The sequence below is a fragment of the Physella acuta genome, unplaced genomic scaffold, assembly GCF_028476545.2.
Source record: "Physella acuta isolate Inbredline_101_S28 unplaced genomic scaffold, ASM2847654v3 ptg000125l, whole genome shotgun sequence".
Lineage (NCBI taxonomy): Eukaryota > Metazoa > Mollusca > Gastropoda > Physidae > Physella > Physella acuta.
In genome coordinates, this window is record NW_026731644.1 from 10,191 (window position 1) to 29,056 (window position 18,866).

Genomic DNA, 18,866 nt, shown 5'->3' on the forward strand with positions numbered 1-18,866 from the left:
ACAAACAGCTACTCACAAACAGCATTAACAAACAGCTACTCACAAACAGCATTAACAAACAGCTACTCACAAACAGCATTAACAAACAGCTACTCACAAACAGCATTAAAAAACTGCGTTACTCAACTAACAGCTTTAACAAACAGCTTTAGCAAACAACTTCAACAAACAGCTTTAACAAACAGCTTTAACAAACAGCTTTAACAAACAACATTAACAAACAGTTTTAACAAACATTAACAAACAGTATTAATCAACAAACAAAACATGTACGAGAGCATGACCCAAATCATGACAGCAGCATACAAACTAGCATGCAAGCTTTAACACCATATTGTGATTGTGTTCATTTCACAATAGCCAGCACGCTAATTCAATTTATTTTATCCCTCATACAATTGTGAAATAATTTCCATTCGCTGTTTTATTCAATATTTGCGAAGCTTTCAAAATTTAATTAAGAGCGTATCAAAAAATATTCAAATCAAAGTTTTTAATTAAAGGACTGGAAACATTGTTTTTTTCAACTTAAAACAATTTAAAACTTCAAACCTTGTGACTACCATTAATCGAAATTTATCTTGCGCTCTTAATTTTAAATTGAAAGTAAAAGTTTGAGTACACTCATGTTTTATGATATAGATCTTAGACACTCATTACAAGACTAAAGTTTCTGTTACAGAACTACATTATGAGACTAAAGTTATAGACCTACATTATGAGACTAAAGTTATAGACCTACATTATGAGACTAAAGTTATAGACCTACATTATGAGACTAAAGTTATAGACCTACATTATGAGACTAAAGTTATAGACCTACATTATGAGACTAAAGTTATAGACCTACATTATGAGACTAAAGTTTCTGTTATAGACTTACATTATGAGACTAAAGTTATAAACCTACATTATGAGACTAAAGTAATAGACCTACATTACAAGACTACAGTTATAGACCTACATTATGAGACTAAAGTAATAGACCTACATTACAAGACTAAAGTTTCTGTTAAAGACCTTCATTACAAGATTAAAGTTACAGACCTACATTACAAGACTAAAATTACAGACCTACATTACAAGACTGAAGTTATAGACCTACATTATGAGACTAAATTTATAGACCTACATTATGAGACTAAAGTTATAGACCTACATTATGAGACTAAAGTAATAGACCTACATTACAAGACTAAAGTTTCTGTTTCAAGTCCCCATAACCCAACAAAATTCCTCCCTATCCACATTATGAAGCAACATCTCCAGTAATGGGAGACAATTTCCCCTTAGTGTGTGCCAGTTACCGCCCATTGAGGCTCGTGCTAGCGACTAATCTCCCCCCCCCCCCCCCCCCCCTTTTTGTGTACATCAATAGTCGAGCACATAAGATGTTCAAATCTAACGCCCATGCAACGATCAACTTTCGCATCATAGGTCCTTTTTTTTTTTGAGTTGACAGACAGTTAAGAGAGTTCTTATCTTAACTTATTGACTGACAGTCTTAAAATCATTTTCCTTACGCTAGTCTGTAGTTATCAGCTGAATCCTAATCATGAACGCAAATTATGTGCTGTACTGCCATTTTAGAAATTAATTCTATCCACAACTTGGTGGATAGGTCAATTGGTCAACTTAATCTACTTGGACATTCGTCTTAGTTAAACTGACAAGGACATTGATACATCAGTTCAATCCACTAAGACATGGATGTTTTATTCAATTGACTAGGGCATGGGTGTAAGTTCAATTGACTGGGACATGGGTGTAAGCAGAGGCGTAGCGACCCTTCCCGGCGCCCGGGGACATACTTTCAATTTGGCGCCCCCTTGGGAGCAAATTTTCGATTTGCACCCCCCCTCGAACTTTTCATTTGCACCCCCCCCCCTCAAACTTTCAATTTGGCGCCCCCCTAAGGTCGGCGCCCGGGGACATATGTCCCCCCCGCCCCCCCCCCCCCCTCGCTACGCTACTGGGTGTAAGTTCAATTGAGTAGGGCATGGGTGTAAGTTCAATTGACTGGGACATGGGTGTAAGTTCAATTGACTAGGTCATGGGTGTAGGTTCAATTGATTAGGTCATGGGTGTAAGTTCAATTGATTAGGTCATGGGTGTAAGTTCAATTGACTAGGGCATGGGGGTAAGTTCAATTGACTGGGGCATGGGTGTAAGTTCAATTGACTGGGTCATGGGTGTAAGTTCAATTGACTGGGTCATGGGTGTAAGTTCAATTGACTAGGACATGGGTGTAAGTTCAATTGACTGGGACATGGGTGTAAGTTCAATTGACTGGGTCATGGGTGTAAGTTCAATTGACTGGGGCATGGGTGTAAGTTCAATTGACTAGGGCATGGGTGTAAGTTCAATTGAGTAGGTTATTGATTTTAGTTCAATCGACAAATACTAGGAAGACGACACCGATCCGTCAAGGTAAAGAGCTAGTAGAGAGAGACTTGGCAGTTTGAATAAGTTTGGTCAGACCATAGCAGTGCCCTGTCCCCTCGTAGTGGATGCTGAGAAATCGATACCCCCCCCCCCCACACACACACACACTCATAATATCAGCTTTTAGCTTGATCAAAGTTTTAGTCCGATGACCTATCCGATTATTTTTTCTAAATTACAAGAAAACCAATGCAACATGATAATTTACATTTTAGTAACTCACTGTTGTAAATTATGTGATCCCTGCTATTGTACCTCACCTAACCTCACCTTATCTTATCTCAACTAACCTCACCTTACCTCACTGTTTTTACCTATGTGAACTCGAAACTAATGACTTAATGACAAAGTGGCATCATAGCCAGATAAAACACGAATTAATTATTAATGCAAAAAGCCATGAACCATATTTTTGTTTAGCTGTTGTTTGAGATGGAAAGTTTTTATTTTGTAAACAAAAAGTTTGAAATGCGTCTGCCTGATTTTTGTGGTGTTAAGTGTAGTTTATACTCTTTACGATGATAATTGATACAACCTCTGAACTTTGTGCACCTTAAGATTGTGCTAGGGAAGTTAATTTCAATTTTCAACCTCGTTCATTTTAAATTTTCATTGGTAGGTCAGTTTAAACTCGCTTCACTGTACGCAATGAATCCAAAAACACCAAAAGTATAAATCACCATATCTGCCTATTTAAAACGTTTAGAACTTCCTGAAAGTGTATTTCCTAAGTCCCCAGTCGGTTGTTTGTTACTGGCTCTAATTTCAATGGCTGAGTCTCACACCACCACCACCGTCCACAGGCCGGACATCTGCAAGACGTCCAGTCTACCTCTGGTCAGTGCGACCTGTCGTCATGACGTCACTGCCGGCTAATCCCACGCCAGCCTGATCAAAGCCAGGCCGTAATTTAGAAGTTAATCAGCGAGTAATTAACGCCCTCTTGAGCCGTCTGGGCAGGAGGGGGTGTGGCACTGGTAAAAGAAAGATGGCGGATAATGAAATGAAACTCTTGTAGATCGTATACAAGGTTCTAACTTACAAGTTTCGTCTAGCCTGTGTCGTCTTTACATTGTTAAACGCTTTTCGAAATGTTCTAAATACTTTACTCTTTAAAAAAAATTATTCAACTGTTTTGGCTTTTAAAAATTTAATAGACTTGAAACTCACCAGAAAATATAAGTCTAAAAACCTTTATAATAAGCTTTTAAATATTTTGTAGACTTGGAAGTCCATCAGAAAAAATAAGTATAAGAACCTTTATAATAAGCTTTTGAATGCACTGAAATAAGACGGTAAAATAAACTTGCTGTTAAAGATTAAAGTTTCTGTCGCAAAAAATTTGTAAGAGATCTCATGAGCGACCAAAGCTTTTATTAAAAAAGAGCAAGTTTGTTTTATTATTTTCAGTGCATTCAAAAGCTTGTTGTTATTACGGTTTTTATATTGGTTTATTTTCTACTTCTTATTAATTCGTTCTAAATGAAGTTGACACTAGATCTGTATAGGCTTCGACTAGAAGTTGGTCAAAACTGAGTGACAAGATTAGCCACATACCCACAAACACACGAACAAAGAAACAAACAGACAGACGTAGAGAACTAAATAAAAGCTTGTAAAAACGAAGCACCATTACCTTGACATTTCTCACCTGCCGCTTGCATTGGTCTACTTTCGTTTTGAAGTGTTGACCGTATCATAGTGTTTCTACTCGACCAACTTGTATATTGGTAGCTGAAAATATCAAGACATCTGACAAATCTTGTAAAACGACAAGTTGTTAAAATTTAAAAAAAAAAAAGATTGATTAAAATTCGATGAGTTTTCAGCCGCTCACACAATCATTCTGGTAAAACTGTGTGATTGTGTGGGATGATCCAATCACTCTAACAAGACACTGTGTGATTGTGTGAGCGGATCCAATCATAGCTACACATTGTTATTGGATTGTGTGAACTGCGCAAAGGCGTCCTGACCAACGTGTGTACGAATAAAGTAAAAAGTTAGAATTCTTCAATCAGAATATTTATACGACTTCTAGATTTAACGTTTGGGTTCAAGTTATAAATCAATGCTGAGGAAATAACCCCGTCCGCGCCCCATAGTTTGGGGACATCTGTCACCCTCGCCCCTATCACGTGACTTTGACGTCAACACCTAACACCTCCACCCCCCCCCCCCTCCCGGTCCTCCCTGCGATCACTTTCAGTAGCGACTTAGGAATGATTATAGCCCTAAAATAGTCGCATCATATGATTCATGTGTTAACCAGTCCCCCTCACCCCCACCCCTGCGACTGTTACCTCTCGCTGGCTGGTATTCATTACTCAAAGATTCTCATTACCTCACCCCCCCCCCCCCCCCCCGGTGGGGCCGGGTATGCTGGGATTATGGAACATCTGTCTCAGACCGGGGACACCACGGGCTGGCATCGGATGTCCGCACGGCACCGCCCTCCGACGGCAGATGGTGCCCTCTGCCCGTAGTCGTGGCGTGCTCAAAGTTGATGTTGGCGTCTCGTGCTCAAAGTTGATGTTGGCATCTCGTGGCGTGCTCAAAGTTGATGTTGGCCTCTCGTGGTGTGCTCAAAGTTGATGTTGGCCTCTCGTGCTCAAAATTGATGTTGGCCTCTCGAGCTTAAAGTTGATGTTGTCCTCTCGTGGCGTGATCAAAGTTGATGTTGGCCTCTCGTGGCGTGCTCAAAGTTGATGCTGGCCTCTCGAGCTTAAAGTTGATGTTGGCCTCTCGTGGTGTGCTCAAAGTTGATGTTGGCCTCTCGTGGAGTGCTCAAAGTTGATGTTGGCCTCTCGTGGAGTGCTCAAAGTTGATGTTGGCCTCTCGTGGCGTGATCAAAGTTGATGTTGGCCTCTCGTGGCGTGCTCAAAGTTGATGTTGGCCTCTCGTGCTCAAACTTGATGTTGGCCTCTCGTGCTCAAAGTTGATGTTGGCCTCTCGTGCTCAAAGTTGATGTTGGCCTCTCGTGGTGTGCTCAAAGTTGATGTTGGCCTCTCGTGGAGTGCCCAAAGTTGATGTTGGCCTCTCGTGCTCAAAGTTGATGTTGGCCTCTAGTGGAGTGCTCAAAGTTGATGTTGGCCTCTCGTGGCGTGCTCAAAGTTGATGTTGGCCTCTCGTGCTCAAAGTTGATGTTGGCATCTCGTGGTGTGCTCAAAGTTGATGTTGGCATCTCGTGGTGTGCTCAAAGTTGATGTTGGCCTCTCGTGGAGTGCTCAAAGTTGATGTTGGCCTCTCATGGATTGCTCAAAGATGATGTTATCTAGACCTACCTACTCAACTATTGACTTCTAGATCTACTCAGCCAAGTGGCGTCCGTCATCTAGCGAATATACTTCGGTATGCGGCGTCCGTCATCTAGCGAATATACTTCCGTATGCGGCGTCCGTCATGTAGCGAATATACTTCCGTATGCGGCGTCCGTCATCTAGCGAATTATTCCAGCGCGTCGTCCGGCAACAGCGGTAACCATGTGGCTACCCCAACACATTTCTGTTTCCTGTAGACGTCACATCAATGATCTGTCGTGTTCCTGTGTTCCCGTGTCACCAATTTTCTGCCGTGTTGCCGTGTCACCAATTTTCTGCCGTGTTGCCGTGTCACCAATTTTCTGCCATGTTGCCGTGTCAAAAATTTTCTGCCGTGCTCCTATGTTCCCGTGTCGGCCACCTCATGAAAATCATCTTCCCATTTCCATGAGGCTAGAGAATTTCACGGTAAATGGAACACTTTGACAGATATAGATTTTTGTATTCGTCTGACTCTGTTATTTCATGCAAGCTTTGAGGGAGGACTTGAAACAAAGTATTTGAGTAATGGTGTTATGAAGAAAGGGAAATTTGGCGAACTTGAATTTTGGAGAACATCAAATTTGGCGATTTTGAAATTTGGCGAACTTGGAATTTGGTGAACTTTGAATTTGGCGAAATTGGAATTTGGCGAACTTGAAATTTGTCGAACTTGAAATTTGTCGAACTTGAAATTTGTCGAACTTGAAATGTGGCGAATTTGGAATGTGGCGAATTTGGAATGTGGCGAATTTGGAATGTGGCGAATTTGGAATGTGGCGAATTTGGAATGTGGCGAATTTGGAATGTGGCGAATTTGGAATGTGGCGAATTTGGAATGTGGCGAATTTGGAATGTGGCGAATTTGGAATGTGGCGAACTTGGAATGTGATACCGTAGGTGAACAAAGCAGGTGAAAGAATGACCTTGAAAAACGCCGCAGTTGTAGGTAGAAATAGCAAGGTCGTCCCGAGAAATGTCTAAAGTAGAATGTTAAAAATACAAGTCACAAATTCATTTATAAAGCTTCAAGGTTTGTCTGAACGGTCATCTGTCCTCGATGACCGCATGGAAGGAGGAGTAGGTCCGGAGGTATCTTTTGTTAGAGTGGACTAGTAGGGAGGGGGGGGGGTCTTTGTTACTGTTCATATGGTAGATGTTTGTCACAGTACTCACATGCTACATGACACACAAAATGTTGCCACTTAAAACCAAAGTACCCGTGTTTTATAGGGAAAATAATGGGTTGAGCGGGGAATAGAACCACGGTTTTTTAAAATGACTTACAGTTAGCCAGCTATACAGAGTACAGTCACGATAGGTCATGTAGCCGAGGTGACTGAACTAAAAAGTTGCTGCTACAGAACGATAGGTCATGTAGCCGAGGTGGCTGAACTAAAATGTTGGGTGCTGCTACAGAAAATAATTGTTTAAAATTTTTACTTCCTTCCAAACAAATGTACACTCTGCGGCGGTCTTCGGTTGATATGGAACAAACAAATTAATAAAATAATTCAAGAACCCATTATAATTCATTATATATTTATACGTTAAAAGATTCTTCATATAATAACCAATTACCACATTATTGCAAAGAATAAACCACTTAACTAATTATTAGATTCGCAAAGATCACCTACATCGGTTAGTGAAATTCGCAAATTGAAAGTAGATTTTGAGAGGTCTGTTGCAACTTTGTCAGACATTGACAACGAGCTGCTGGGAGTTGGTTGGTTACTTCCCATAGATGTTGGACGAGATGACCGTTATGGTGGACGTGATGACCGTTAATACAGAACAAGGATAGAATTCTCATCGTAAAAGTTAGCTTTTTTTTATATCTAATGTGTCGATGAGGTCATCGGTATACAATTTCCGAGGACTAATGGGACAAATGAGACCATCGGAATAAAATTTCCGAGCACTAATGAGACGACAAGCTGAATCAACAGATCGTTGCATCACGTGACTAGGTCGCACGCAGTCGTTGTGCGCGTGAGTCCGTATGTTGGTGTGTGTGTTTTTTTTTTCGGTGAGCAAGTTCTGATATACCTTGATTACATCCTGAGTTTCAGGTAACATTATGTATCAAAATCTGGCGTCATTCTAAAACATTTTAAAAATCTGTGTTTTGCCAACATCACGATATTATTGCCAGAGAAACTTGCCACAATTAAATGAAATCTCCACTGCCTATCTGACATTCTGTACTCTATCCCTTACATGTATTCATGCACTGAGCCCCATGTTTGTTTTGAAATGTGTGATACATTTTAGAGAAATCTTTGGACAAATTTCCTGACACGTTCACTGAAATCTTGTCAGACTTTTTTATCAGTTTATCAAAGTCTGTGTCAGACTCGTGAAAAGGCAGAATTTATCTGTGTCTTACCTTGTCTTAAGCGCAAGTCTTCTAGGGTTTTAAGCTCCACAATGGCGTCGTGTCGCCGGTGGGCCAGCCGACGCCCCTGTGGCTCCCCGCCCTTTCTCTGGTGTCGGGCGTGATGGACAAGCCCCGAATGAGGAAAAAATGGGATACGATCGGCTGGGTGGTCGCGGCTTCCCCAATGGGTGAGTCGGTTCTTTATCGGGGGTGGTCTGTGTATCAATAGCGACACATTACCGCAAGGGGGGGGGGGGGAGGATACCATCAACCTGTTATACGCATAAATTAAAACGGAGGTTTAATTAATAAACAGAACATTAGATTTAAATTTGAAATTAAAATTTAGAGAACAGCTTTCTGCACGGTGATGAAAGTAATGGGGGGGGGGGGAGGGGGGGATGGGGAGGGGGGAAATCGGGTTTGTCAATCAAGTGTAATTTAAAATCTCCATTTCCCCACGTGGGGGAGATGTCTGTGGAGCTTAAAATCTCCATTTCCCCACGTGGGGGGGGGGGGGGGGGGAAGTTGTCTGGGGAGCTTAAAATCTCCATTTCCCCACGTGGGGGGGGGGGGAAGTTGTCTGGGGAGCTTAAAATCTCCATTTCCCCACGGGTGGGGGGGGGGAGTTGTCTGTGGAGCTTAAAATCTCCATATCCCCACGGGGGGGGGGGGGGGTTGTCTGGGGAGCTTAAAATCTCCATTTCCCCACGTGGGGGGGGGAAGTTGTCTGGGGAGCTTGAAATCTCCATTTCCCCACGTGGGGGGGGGGGGAAGTTGTCTGGGGAGCTTAAAATCTCCATTTCCCCACGTGGGGGGGGGGGGGAAGTTGTCTGGGGAGCTTGAAATCTCCATTTCCCCATGTGGGGGGGGGGGGGTGGGGGGAGGAGTTGTCTGGGGAGCTTAAAATCTCCATTTCCCCATGTGGGGGGGGGTGGGGGGAGGAGTTGTCTGGGGAGCTTAAAATCTCCATTTCCCCACGTGGGGGGGGGGGGAAGTTGTCTGGGGAGCTTAAAATCTCCATTTCCCCATGTGGGGGGGGGGGGAAGTTGTCTGGGGAGCTTAAAATCTCCATTTCCCCATGTGGGGGGGGGTGGGGGGAGGAGTTGTCTGGGGAGCTTAAAATCTCCATTTCCCCACGTGGGGGGGGGGGAAGTTGTCTGGGGAGCTTAAAATCTCCATTTCCCCATGTGGGGGGGGGGGGAAAGTTGTCTGGGGAGCTTAAAATCTCCATTTCCCCACGTGGGGGGGGGGGGAAGTTGTCTGGGGAGCTTAAAATCTCCATTTCCCCACGTGGAGGGGGGGGGGGAGGAGTTGTCTGGGGAGCCCGCTGCCCAGCTGAGATTTGATCGCTGTCCACGTGATTGAGAGGGCCTCTGATTACAAGTCGTTTCAATGTTTGCACTGCTGGGAGAGGGGACGAGGGGGTGGGGACAGATCAACGCGCTGTGACAACAAGAGAGTGACGTATGCACGCTGGCAAACAGATGCTCAGAAAATGGAAGCTTCAGTGCCCGAGGTATTCGAACTCGCTTCACTGGCTTGTAGACTCGGTATAGTTTCATGTCGGCAAATTTTTTGTTGGCTACCTAACTACACAGTTTTTGTATTGTGTATTCGCAGTACAGGTCCCATTGAGTTAATGTGGTTTTACACAGTGGTATCACTGGACCCCATCTCAGCTTTAATGAATGTCTGGTATAGATTAGACCAATCAAAGTATGTTAGAAAATAAAGGTCGGCATAGTTTAGGCAAGATCAAGTACGTTAGAAAATAATGAATGATAACGGTAAAAAAAACGTAATGCGTCTTGGCAGTATAACATCACCTTACGTTATAGAAAAAAATGCACTTATATTATTAAAAATATCTGTTTAATTTCAATTTCAATTAATCTATTCAATTGAAGTAGTTTATGATCAATATAAAACATCGATATGAAATATTTGACACGCTTTCAAAGAAGAAAATTATTTACCTATTTCGCACTGAAATAGGTTGTTATTACAGTGAGTTTGTATCTAATTAATTTTTTCGTTACAGTGAGTTGGCAGGCCTATCTATTTAAAAAGTTTACAAAATGAAATGAAATAATGCACTCAACGTCTGTGTGAGTCTGAATAGCGCCGGCTAGGAATTTGATGAAATTAATGTTAAACGGGGTACGAGAAAAGAGTTCCGATCGCATTCGTATTTCCTAATCGATAATCAGTTGAGACAGGGGAGGGGTGGAGTGGGGGCGAGGGAGGGGATGGAGGGGAGAGATAGTGGCCACTTGTGGCGGTAGTCAAGTTTGATTGACGAAAAGACATTTGAGGAGGGCGGATTTTGTGGGTGGGAACTCGGCGACAGTAACTCAGGTGGGTGGGGGGAGGGGGGGGGGGCTGATCATTTGTGTTGTGTGGGGGCTGAAAACGTGTGTGGGGGAAGATAATCCGTGTCTTGTGGGGACAGAAAACTTATGTGGGGTGTTTATCTGATTAGCATAAATAAAGTTGGATGACATTTTTTAACGAAAGATTTAAATCCTCATGTGTCTCGGGGGGTACTTCTAAAGGGTTGTGTGTGTGTCTCTCTGTGTGCGTGTGTGTGTGTGGGGGGGGGGGGCGGGTTCTGTAGCTATAATTCTCGGATTTATTTTGCAGAATAAACACATTTTTTTAATAAAAAAGTATTTAAGTAAGACAAAATATTAATTTCTGAAAATAACTTAGAAATTTTAAAAAGTCAACTGACGTCTTAGTTTTTCTTTGATGGGTTTTCTTGTCTTTGATGGAGCCGAGCAGACGTGGATGATACCGACCTACCTAACAAACCTCACCTCCGCACTCTCTCATTCTAACGGGGACATAAAGACCGACTTCCGTCGCTCGCCATTAGTCCGAAAATTCCGCCTGGACGGAGGACGTCTTTGATGGGTTTAGCCGTTTTAGAATTTTCTTTCATCTTGCGGAGCTTGGGACGGTAACTGATGATTGGTAGAACAGCCAAGGTAGTAAAAAAACTGGATGGAACAGCCACACATAGTAGGCACGTAGCAGTGAAAAATTTAGATGGTGGAATTAACAAAAAAAATTGAAAGATAGAACAGCCAAATAAATAAAGTATAGAACAAACAAATGAATGACGGAACAGCCTAATAAATGAATGACGGAATAGCCAAACAAATGAAGAGTAGAACAGCCTAGCAAATAAAGGATAGAACAACCAAACAAATGAAGGATAGAACAGCCAAGTAAATGAAGGATAGAACAGCCAAACAAATGAATGACGGAACAGCCAAACAAATGAATGACGGAACAGCAACACAACATGTAACACACCACATTTAATTTAAGGCATCTTATATTTATGTAGGTCTCCAGCTATTGAATTTATTTTGACCTTTCACAGCCGATCTCAGCTTTCTAGTTTCAATTTTTAATATTTCAACTGGAAAAATGGGAACTGTAACGTGGAGAAATTCAAATGTTTTTATGCCAGTTTAGAGTGGAGTTTTAAAATTGGCTTTTATATGAAGTTTAACAAACAGAGGGAGTTAAATATTTGAGCAAATCACTTAATGCTAGTGGCTACAGCCAACAACTACAGCCAACAGCTACAGCCAACAGCTACAGCCAACAGCTACAGCCAACAGCTACAGCCAATAGATACAGCCAACAGCTACAGCCAACAGCTACAGCCAACAGCTACAGCCTACAGCTACAGCTAACAGCTACAGCCAACAGCTATAGCCAACAGTTGAAGCCAACAGCTTCAGCCAACAGCTACAGCTAACAGCTACAGCCAACAGCTATAGCCAACAGTTGAAGCCAACAGCTTCAGCCAACAGCTACAGCCAACAGCTACAGCCAACAGCTACAGCCAACAGCTACAGCCAACAGTTGAAGCCAACAGCTTCAGCCAACACCTACAGCCAACAGCTACAGCCAACAGCTATAGCCAACAGCTACAGCCAACAGCTGCAGCCAACAGCTACAGCCAACAGCTATAGCCAACAGTTGAAGCCAACAGCTTCAGCCAACAGCTACAGCCAACAGCTACAGCCAACAGCTACAGCCAACAGCTACAGCCAACAGCTATAGCCAACAGTTGAAGCCAACAGCTTTAGCCAACAGCTACAGCCAACAGCTACAGCCAACAGCTATAGCCAACAGTTGAAGCCAACAGCTTCAGCCAACAGCTACAGCCAACAGCTACAGCAAACAGCTAGAGCCAACAGCTACAGCCAACAGCTGCAGCCAACAGCTACAGCCAACAGCTACAGCCAACAGCTACAGCCAACAGTTGAAGCCAACAGCTTCAGCCAACAGCTACAGCCAACAGCTACAGCCAACAGCTACAGCCAACAGATACATGTCTTATGAGACCCACAACGTTAGACTGAACGGTTCGACAACCAAAAATGTGAAATAATGGGGGGTGGGAGGGGGGGGGGGGCAACTCTATGTAAGTGAAAAAAATGATGGGGTGGGGTAATAACTGTAAGAACCGCCTCTGAAAGAACTCGCCATATAACCTCAGACTGTGTTGGGTATTGTGCCAACTTTTGATTCACGTCCAACCTTGACCTCATCACATCAATACCTGCAACCCAATTACGCGTGACTCGCCCTGTCAGAAGCTGACGTTCTCAAAGACTAGACATCATCTGTACGGGCAGACGACTGAAATTAAAGAACCGGAAACACGTCTTTGGAGACGAGACACGTGATAATTTGACGGATGTGTTGTGCTGCCATGAATTATGGGTAACCGGATGTATAAATTCAACTCTCTAAGGATGTCATGAATCTATCTTCACGACAAAGTCGGTTCGATTTGGCCCAACAGATTTTCACCGCCAATTTAGTTCTTGCAGGATGATTATGGTCTCATGGCTTCTTCGGTTCTTGTTAGCCGAATGTACTTTCGCCGCCTTTTTAATACGTGTTGGCATAATGTTTTTTTCACCACCAAGATAATAGTAGTTGTCCTAATGTATTTTACCTAGTAAGTTGTGATGGACTTGACTTTAAACTTCGCCAATTATTTTTATCCCTGCTGTACCCCTCTGAAAACGATACACACGTGTTTATTAAGTTTTATGATTTTTTACAGCGTTATTTATTTCTACCCAAATGAAAGTGTAGTTTACCACTGGACACTTAGTTTTTGGTTTGAAAGTTGTCATTGACCCCAGCAACGCAACACCTTACAGTACTGATGACAACAAAGCACCTGCATCACTTAATTAGTGTATCTTTTTAAATACACCTGCGTGACGTACACTGCTAGTGGAAACATCGATTGGTCCTGTCCGGAGAGCAATTTCAAACTCTGGCTTTCCTCTCCCAACAAAAAGCATCAAGCCATTTATTCCCGTCTAAGCTAGCTTCAAACGTTTATTGGTGAAAGTTGGGCATAAACACGGCGCTTTCACGGGCATCAGGTAATACAAAAATGGAATTAGGTTTGTTATCGCTGTACAAGGGCATAAGCGGCTTGGCCTGGGCTATAAATAGACGGCTCGAAGCAGCGCCATCCAGCAAATGCAAGATGAGTATGTGGTCCATTTGGTGATGAGGTTTAAATGTCAGAAGGGGGGGGGGGCTAGTTTGTCAGGGGAGACGACTAGCTTGTCAGTGGGAGCCTAGCTTGTCAGGGGAGGCGCCTAGCTTATCAGGGGATGCGCCTAGATTGACAGGGTAGGTGTCTAGTTTGTCAGAGGGGGGGGGGGGGAGTCTAGCTAGTCAGGGAGTCGAGCTGGTCAGGGGGAGCCTAATTTGTCAGGGGTGGTGTCTAGTTTGTCAGGGGAATCTAGTTGGTCAGGGGAGTCTAGACTGGGAAGTCTAGTTTGTCCAGAGGAGTCTGGTTTGTTTAGGGAGTCTGGTTTTTATCAGGGGAGTCTACTAGAGAAGTCAAGTTGGTCAATGGGGTCTACTGGGGGGACTAGTGGTGTCGAGTTATCGAGGGGAGTTTGTACGAGTTTTTAAGCCTATCTGAAAGTGCCATTATCAACTGACATCATCAAATTTCTAATGTCAGTTAACATGCTAAACACAATACAGCCAGTGAAACATATATAAAAAAAATATAAAAATGTTCAATTTTATTTTACCCCGATGACGCAGGGCCTAACTATTTTTACTCCATAGACGTATTTACTGCTCTATGTTTGACAGGTGACGTAGCTTTGATGTTATATTTAGATCATGTCGTTATATAAGGCTGCGTTCGTTTTTGTGTCACGTGTTCTCTTCATAGGCTGATTTAAGCTGACAAGTGTGTTTAGGTGTTTAAACTTTAAAGGCTAGTTCACATGTGTGTTCAGGTGTTTAGAGTCTAGTTGACAGTTGTTTTTGAGTGTTTTAAAGAATTGACAGCAGTGTTTCTTTCAGACTTTTTTTCTTTGGGGCAGGGGGTGGGTGGACTACATTTTGTTAACTAAAGTAGGACACGACATATATCAGCAGTACACAAAACATGTAAAAATCTGTGTGTTGTATGACGTCATAATTGTACCAACTGTGGATCAGACACAGTGTGCTGTATGACGTCATCACATCTGAACCAATGTAACAAAATGCTTCTGTTTACCTGGTCTTAGGTCGCCATTGTGTGATTATTTACACCTGCATCCAAGAGTTTAATTAACCGAAGATCGTTAGAGCAATTAAGCACGGATGGCTTACCACAGATTCTAATTGATCTTCACGCAATCTGCTTAGTTCGCATGAGATATTTCTTACATTTCTCGGTCTACCCTCTATTAGAATTTTGTAAAGGGTCAATACAATTTATCTAAGTGTTTATATAAGGAAGGGCCTTTTCTGTGTACATAATGAACGTTTTAAGGACAAATACAAGTAGCGTATAGAATTGGTGACTCAGCACATTCGACCAGTTCTGGCGACGAGAACTATTGACTTTATGACTTTAAGTCAAAACAGTGGTGTCGACAATTTGTTTTCGTCAAATCGCATCAATTCAAATAAAAGTCAGGGAGGGGTTCTTACGGGTGGGGGAGGGTTTGTAGATGTAGACTAGTGTTAAGGTAGTACAGAGGGGTAGGAGGGGTAGGGAGGGCTGAAAGCTACGGATGAACAAACGGCATTGAAGAAACTGTAGCTGAAAGTAATTATCACATGACTAAGATCTTTAAAAGATAATTAACATATAAAGGTTAAGACAGCAGTTTTCTAAAAATGATAATAAAAAAACACGAGTCCACTACTTCGCCGTATACATGGGTCAGCTGCGTGTGGCGACTGACCCTCACGCCCTCCCCCCACACCCTTTTTAATTTCCCCCCCCCCCCCCCCAAAAAAAAACGACCGACGTGGCCTTCACCTAGGACATAGAGGTACGAACACACACTCGCTCAATTTATGTCAGAACATACGAGTAATTTTTCTTGTTGAAAATTGCTTACTAAAAGATATGATACTATTTATTTAAAATACTAGTCTACTTAATTGATTGTAATTGTAATTATAAAAAAAACCCCACCCCCTCCTTATTCCCCCCCTCTCTTTTCCCTCTAGCTAGACAAACTGACCGACCAACTGTAAGACTTTGAGGTCAAGATATTTATAAATGAATTCGATATGCCTGGTCAAGTTTTGTACTGAATTAAACTCTAAATTTAAAAAAGAAATATGTTTACGTTGCTAAAATTGCATGAATTTAATTTCAAGTCATATGCACCTGGAAAACTTTACATTTCATAAAGTCATCCCCACACATGAACGATCATGGATTGTCATCTTTTCAGAAGCTAGAAACACACAATAATTTGTTTCACAACGATTGCACATTTTTGAGGCTGACAAAAGAAATCTGACAAAGGCGACAAATTAAAAATACGGACGGGTTTGTCATTTTAAAAACACAAAGCTAAACAAACGAAGCGTTTCATAATAGAGAAAAATTGATCGATTTTTCTCCCTTTGAAGTTTTTACTAAATGACTTTTTATTTTTTTTACGTTTTCATTTAATGAGAAAAGATTATATTTCTATAAAAATAAGCTTTAAGGTTTGAAGAAATCATTTTACACCAAGTAAACATCATACATTTTTGATGAAGAAGACGACAGATTCTCAAGATGCAGAAAATTGTCATCGATATGAAAGACAAAAATTGAACAAAGGAAAACAATAAATCAAAAGGTAAACAGTAAACAAAAGAAAACAATGAGCGAAGCTAACGTTTTTAGATGAAAGAAAATCGATTAGAAAAACTATAAAAAAAAAATCAGTAATAGTTTGCTGGTCAGGATGTCCTGCTAAAATATTTTATTTGGACCGGAGGGTAGGCATGATATTTTTTTTAGCAGCAGTTTCTAGAAACTGTTTCAAATGTGTTAAATTCTAACTTTAATATGGCTGAATATATTCGGTGCAAGCAAATAGTTTTTGAAAATCTTTTATATCAAAATATTTAACATTTAGTTTAAATTGTTTTGATAAGTTCGTTCTAATCAGTCACCTTTTGATTAATGCTCGTTTATTTCACTTCAGTTTTATTGATGTGGGCTGTTTGTGAATAACAATTTCACTTTAGTTTTATTGATGTGGGCTGTTTGTGAATAAATAAATCTCAATTTTAGAAGACCAACCTGCAGTCTGAGATTTTAGGAAGAGAATCTCTAATACCGCTGGGTAGAGACGCTGAGATTTTACATTCAGTGATCAGCGTAACTTGTTGCTGCATGAAGTTAAACACAATGGTAAGGGAGGGGGTGAGGAAGGTATAGGGTGGGGTGGCTCCATTTTAGGAGAGTGGGTAGCGAGAGTTGTGGGGAGTATGCTTTAGGAGAGGGGTGGATAGGCTATAGGGGAGTTGCTTGTGTGAGGGCAGTGGCTTGTGTGAGGGGAGTTTGTGTCAAGGTTATCTAGACGGGATGGTGAGGGCCTTAGATACGGCCCTGTTACTAGTTTTTTTGGAATTGTCTCTCTAAGAAGAGTTGCTGTCCTTAGCCTTCGAGTCTCATCTGCCAGGGGTTCGAACTAGGGACTTTTCGGTTTAGCAACCATGAGCTTAACTGACCTGGGCACGCCGATTTCACAAGTAGAACGATTAGGGTTGTTTTGTTAACTGATCTATTAATTAATTAGTCAATAATCTACGGTAGCCACTACATCACACACAAAAGATAGCCATAACTGAACGTGAGGTAACCCTAACGGACAGTAAAGTAGCCACGACAAGCAGAAGTGTAGCCCAAACGGACAGTACTTTAGACATCTCGCCTCCTCCGTCCACTGTTAAAACCGTTTAGAAAAAACCTGGCCTGAACCTGGGAACCCAGTCGATGAACACGTTCCGATTGTGACGCCACTGAACCTGGGAACCCAGTCGATGAACAGGTTCGTGACGCCACCGAACCTGGGAACCCAGTCGATGAACAGGTTCGTGACGCCACTGAACCTAGGAACCCAGTCGATGAACAGGTTCTGATTGTGACGCCACTGAGCCTGGGAACCCAGTCTATGAACAGGTTCGTGACGCCACTGAACCTAGGAACCCAATCGATGAACAGGTTCGTGACGCCACTGAACCTGGGAACCCAGTCGATGAACAGGTTCGTGACGCCACTGAACCTAGGAACCCAGTCGATGAACAGGTTCGTGACGCCACTGAACCTAGGAACCCAATCGATGAACAGGTTCGTGACGCCACTGAACCTGGGAACCCAGTCGATGAACAGGTTCGTGACGCCACTGAACCTGGGAACCCAGTCGATGAACAGGTTCGTGACGCCACTGAACCTGGGAACCCAGTCGATGAACAGGTTCGTGACGCCACTGAACCTGGGAACCCAGTCGATGAACAGATTGTGACGTCACTGAATAGCGGGCCCTAACCTTATTTCGTCCGGTGACAGAAAACACAAAAGGACGTTAACTCAATGCGGGTAATTTGAGGGCGACAATCACCACGGGCGCCTGAACCCCCCCCCCCCCCCCCCCCCCCACTTGCAGGAGGCAAGGGAAGCAACTTTTTTTCGGGCTCCAAAACACAACCGTTAGCCCTTTATTTTCATAGAATCCCGTCCCCCGTAACATAATTACACATTTCCCTTATCGTAAATTGCACTTGATTTGAATTTCAAATCCATTTTTTAGCATAAAAACTAAAAGAGAAAATGAAAATTCTCCAAATAAGTGCCCTGTAAGATACCAGTGTCTCCTAACGAGTTCTGCTACCAAAAGTTTAACATACGTTTGGGACACCTACACTGGACCAAAGAGTACCATCACAAACAATGACTTTTATAGGAGTATCTAGACGGTGAACGTCCGTCTAATGTATTCAGTTGGTGGAGTTGAATTATATTACTTGAAGTTAACCTGGGTCACTGAGTAGCCATATAAATTACACTTTATACCCCCCCCCCTCCCCAACACACACATACAGTAGAGATGTTAGTATCAGGTTGCTTGATATTTTCTATTTATAATTCTATAAAGTAAGCCTAGCACGTAAAACTTGCAGCTTATCCTAGCAAGAACAGCAGATGAAATAATCAAGTATTTAGCCCTAAACAAACCCCGGCTGGGGCTCTGGTTGGGGCTCTGGTAGGGGCTCTGGTAGGGGCTCTGGTTGGACCAAAATGAAGTTTGTCTTAACTGATAATTTGTAAACATAAAAAAATAGCTCTATTACAACACCCTGCCTAAAGTAGTTAAGTGTCACTCGCTAACTGTGAACAGAACTAACAATAGTGTGACCACAACTACAATCTTCTGTTT

General features: G+C 42.4%; 1 protein-coding gene across 1 annotated transcript; it reads left to right on the forward strand.

Moving 5' to 3' along the window:
• Positions 1–13,570: 13,570 nt before the first annotated feature.
• On the forward strand, positions 13,571–17,977 carry LOC131934975 (uncharacterized). Its single transcript, XM_059291251.1, has 2 exons — positions 13,571–13,670; positions 17,565–17,977. The coding sequence occupies exons 1-2, from the start codon at positions 13,571–13,573 to the stop codon at positions 17,975–17,977; spliced, it is 513 nt and encodes a 170-aa protein (XP_059147234.1).
• The last annotated feature ends 889 nt before the right edge of the window (positions 17,978–18,866 follow it).

Bases quoted from the DNA above. Each gene is read 5' to 3' on its own strand.
- LOC131934975 (XM_059291251.1), top strand. From the start codon at position 13,571: ATGGAATTAGGTTTGTTATCGCTGTACAAGGGCATAAGCGGCTTGGCC. The intron at 13,671-17,564 runs GTATGTGGTCCA...GTCGATGAACAG, and splicing joins ATCCAGCAAATGCAAGATGA to GTTCTGATTGTGACGCCACT.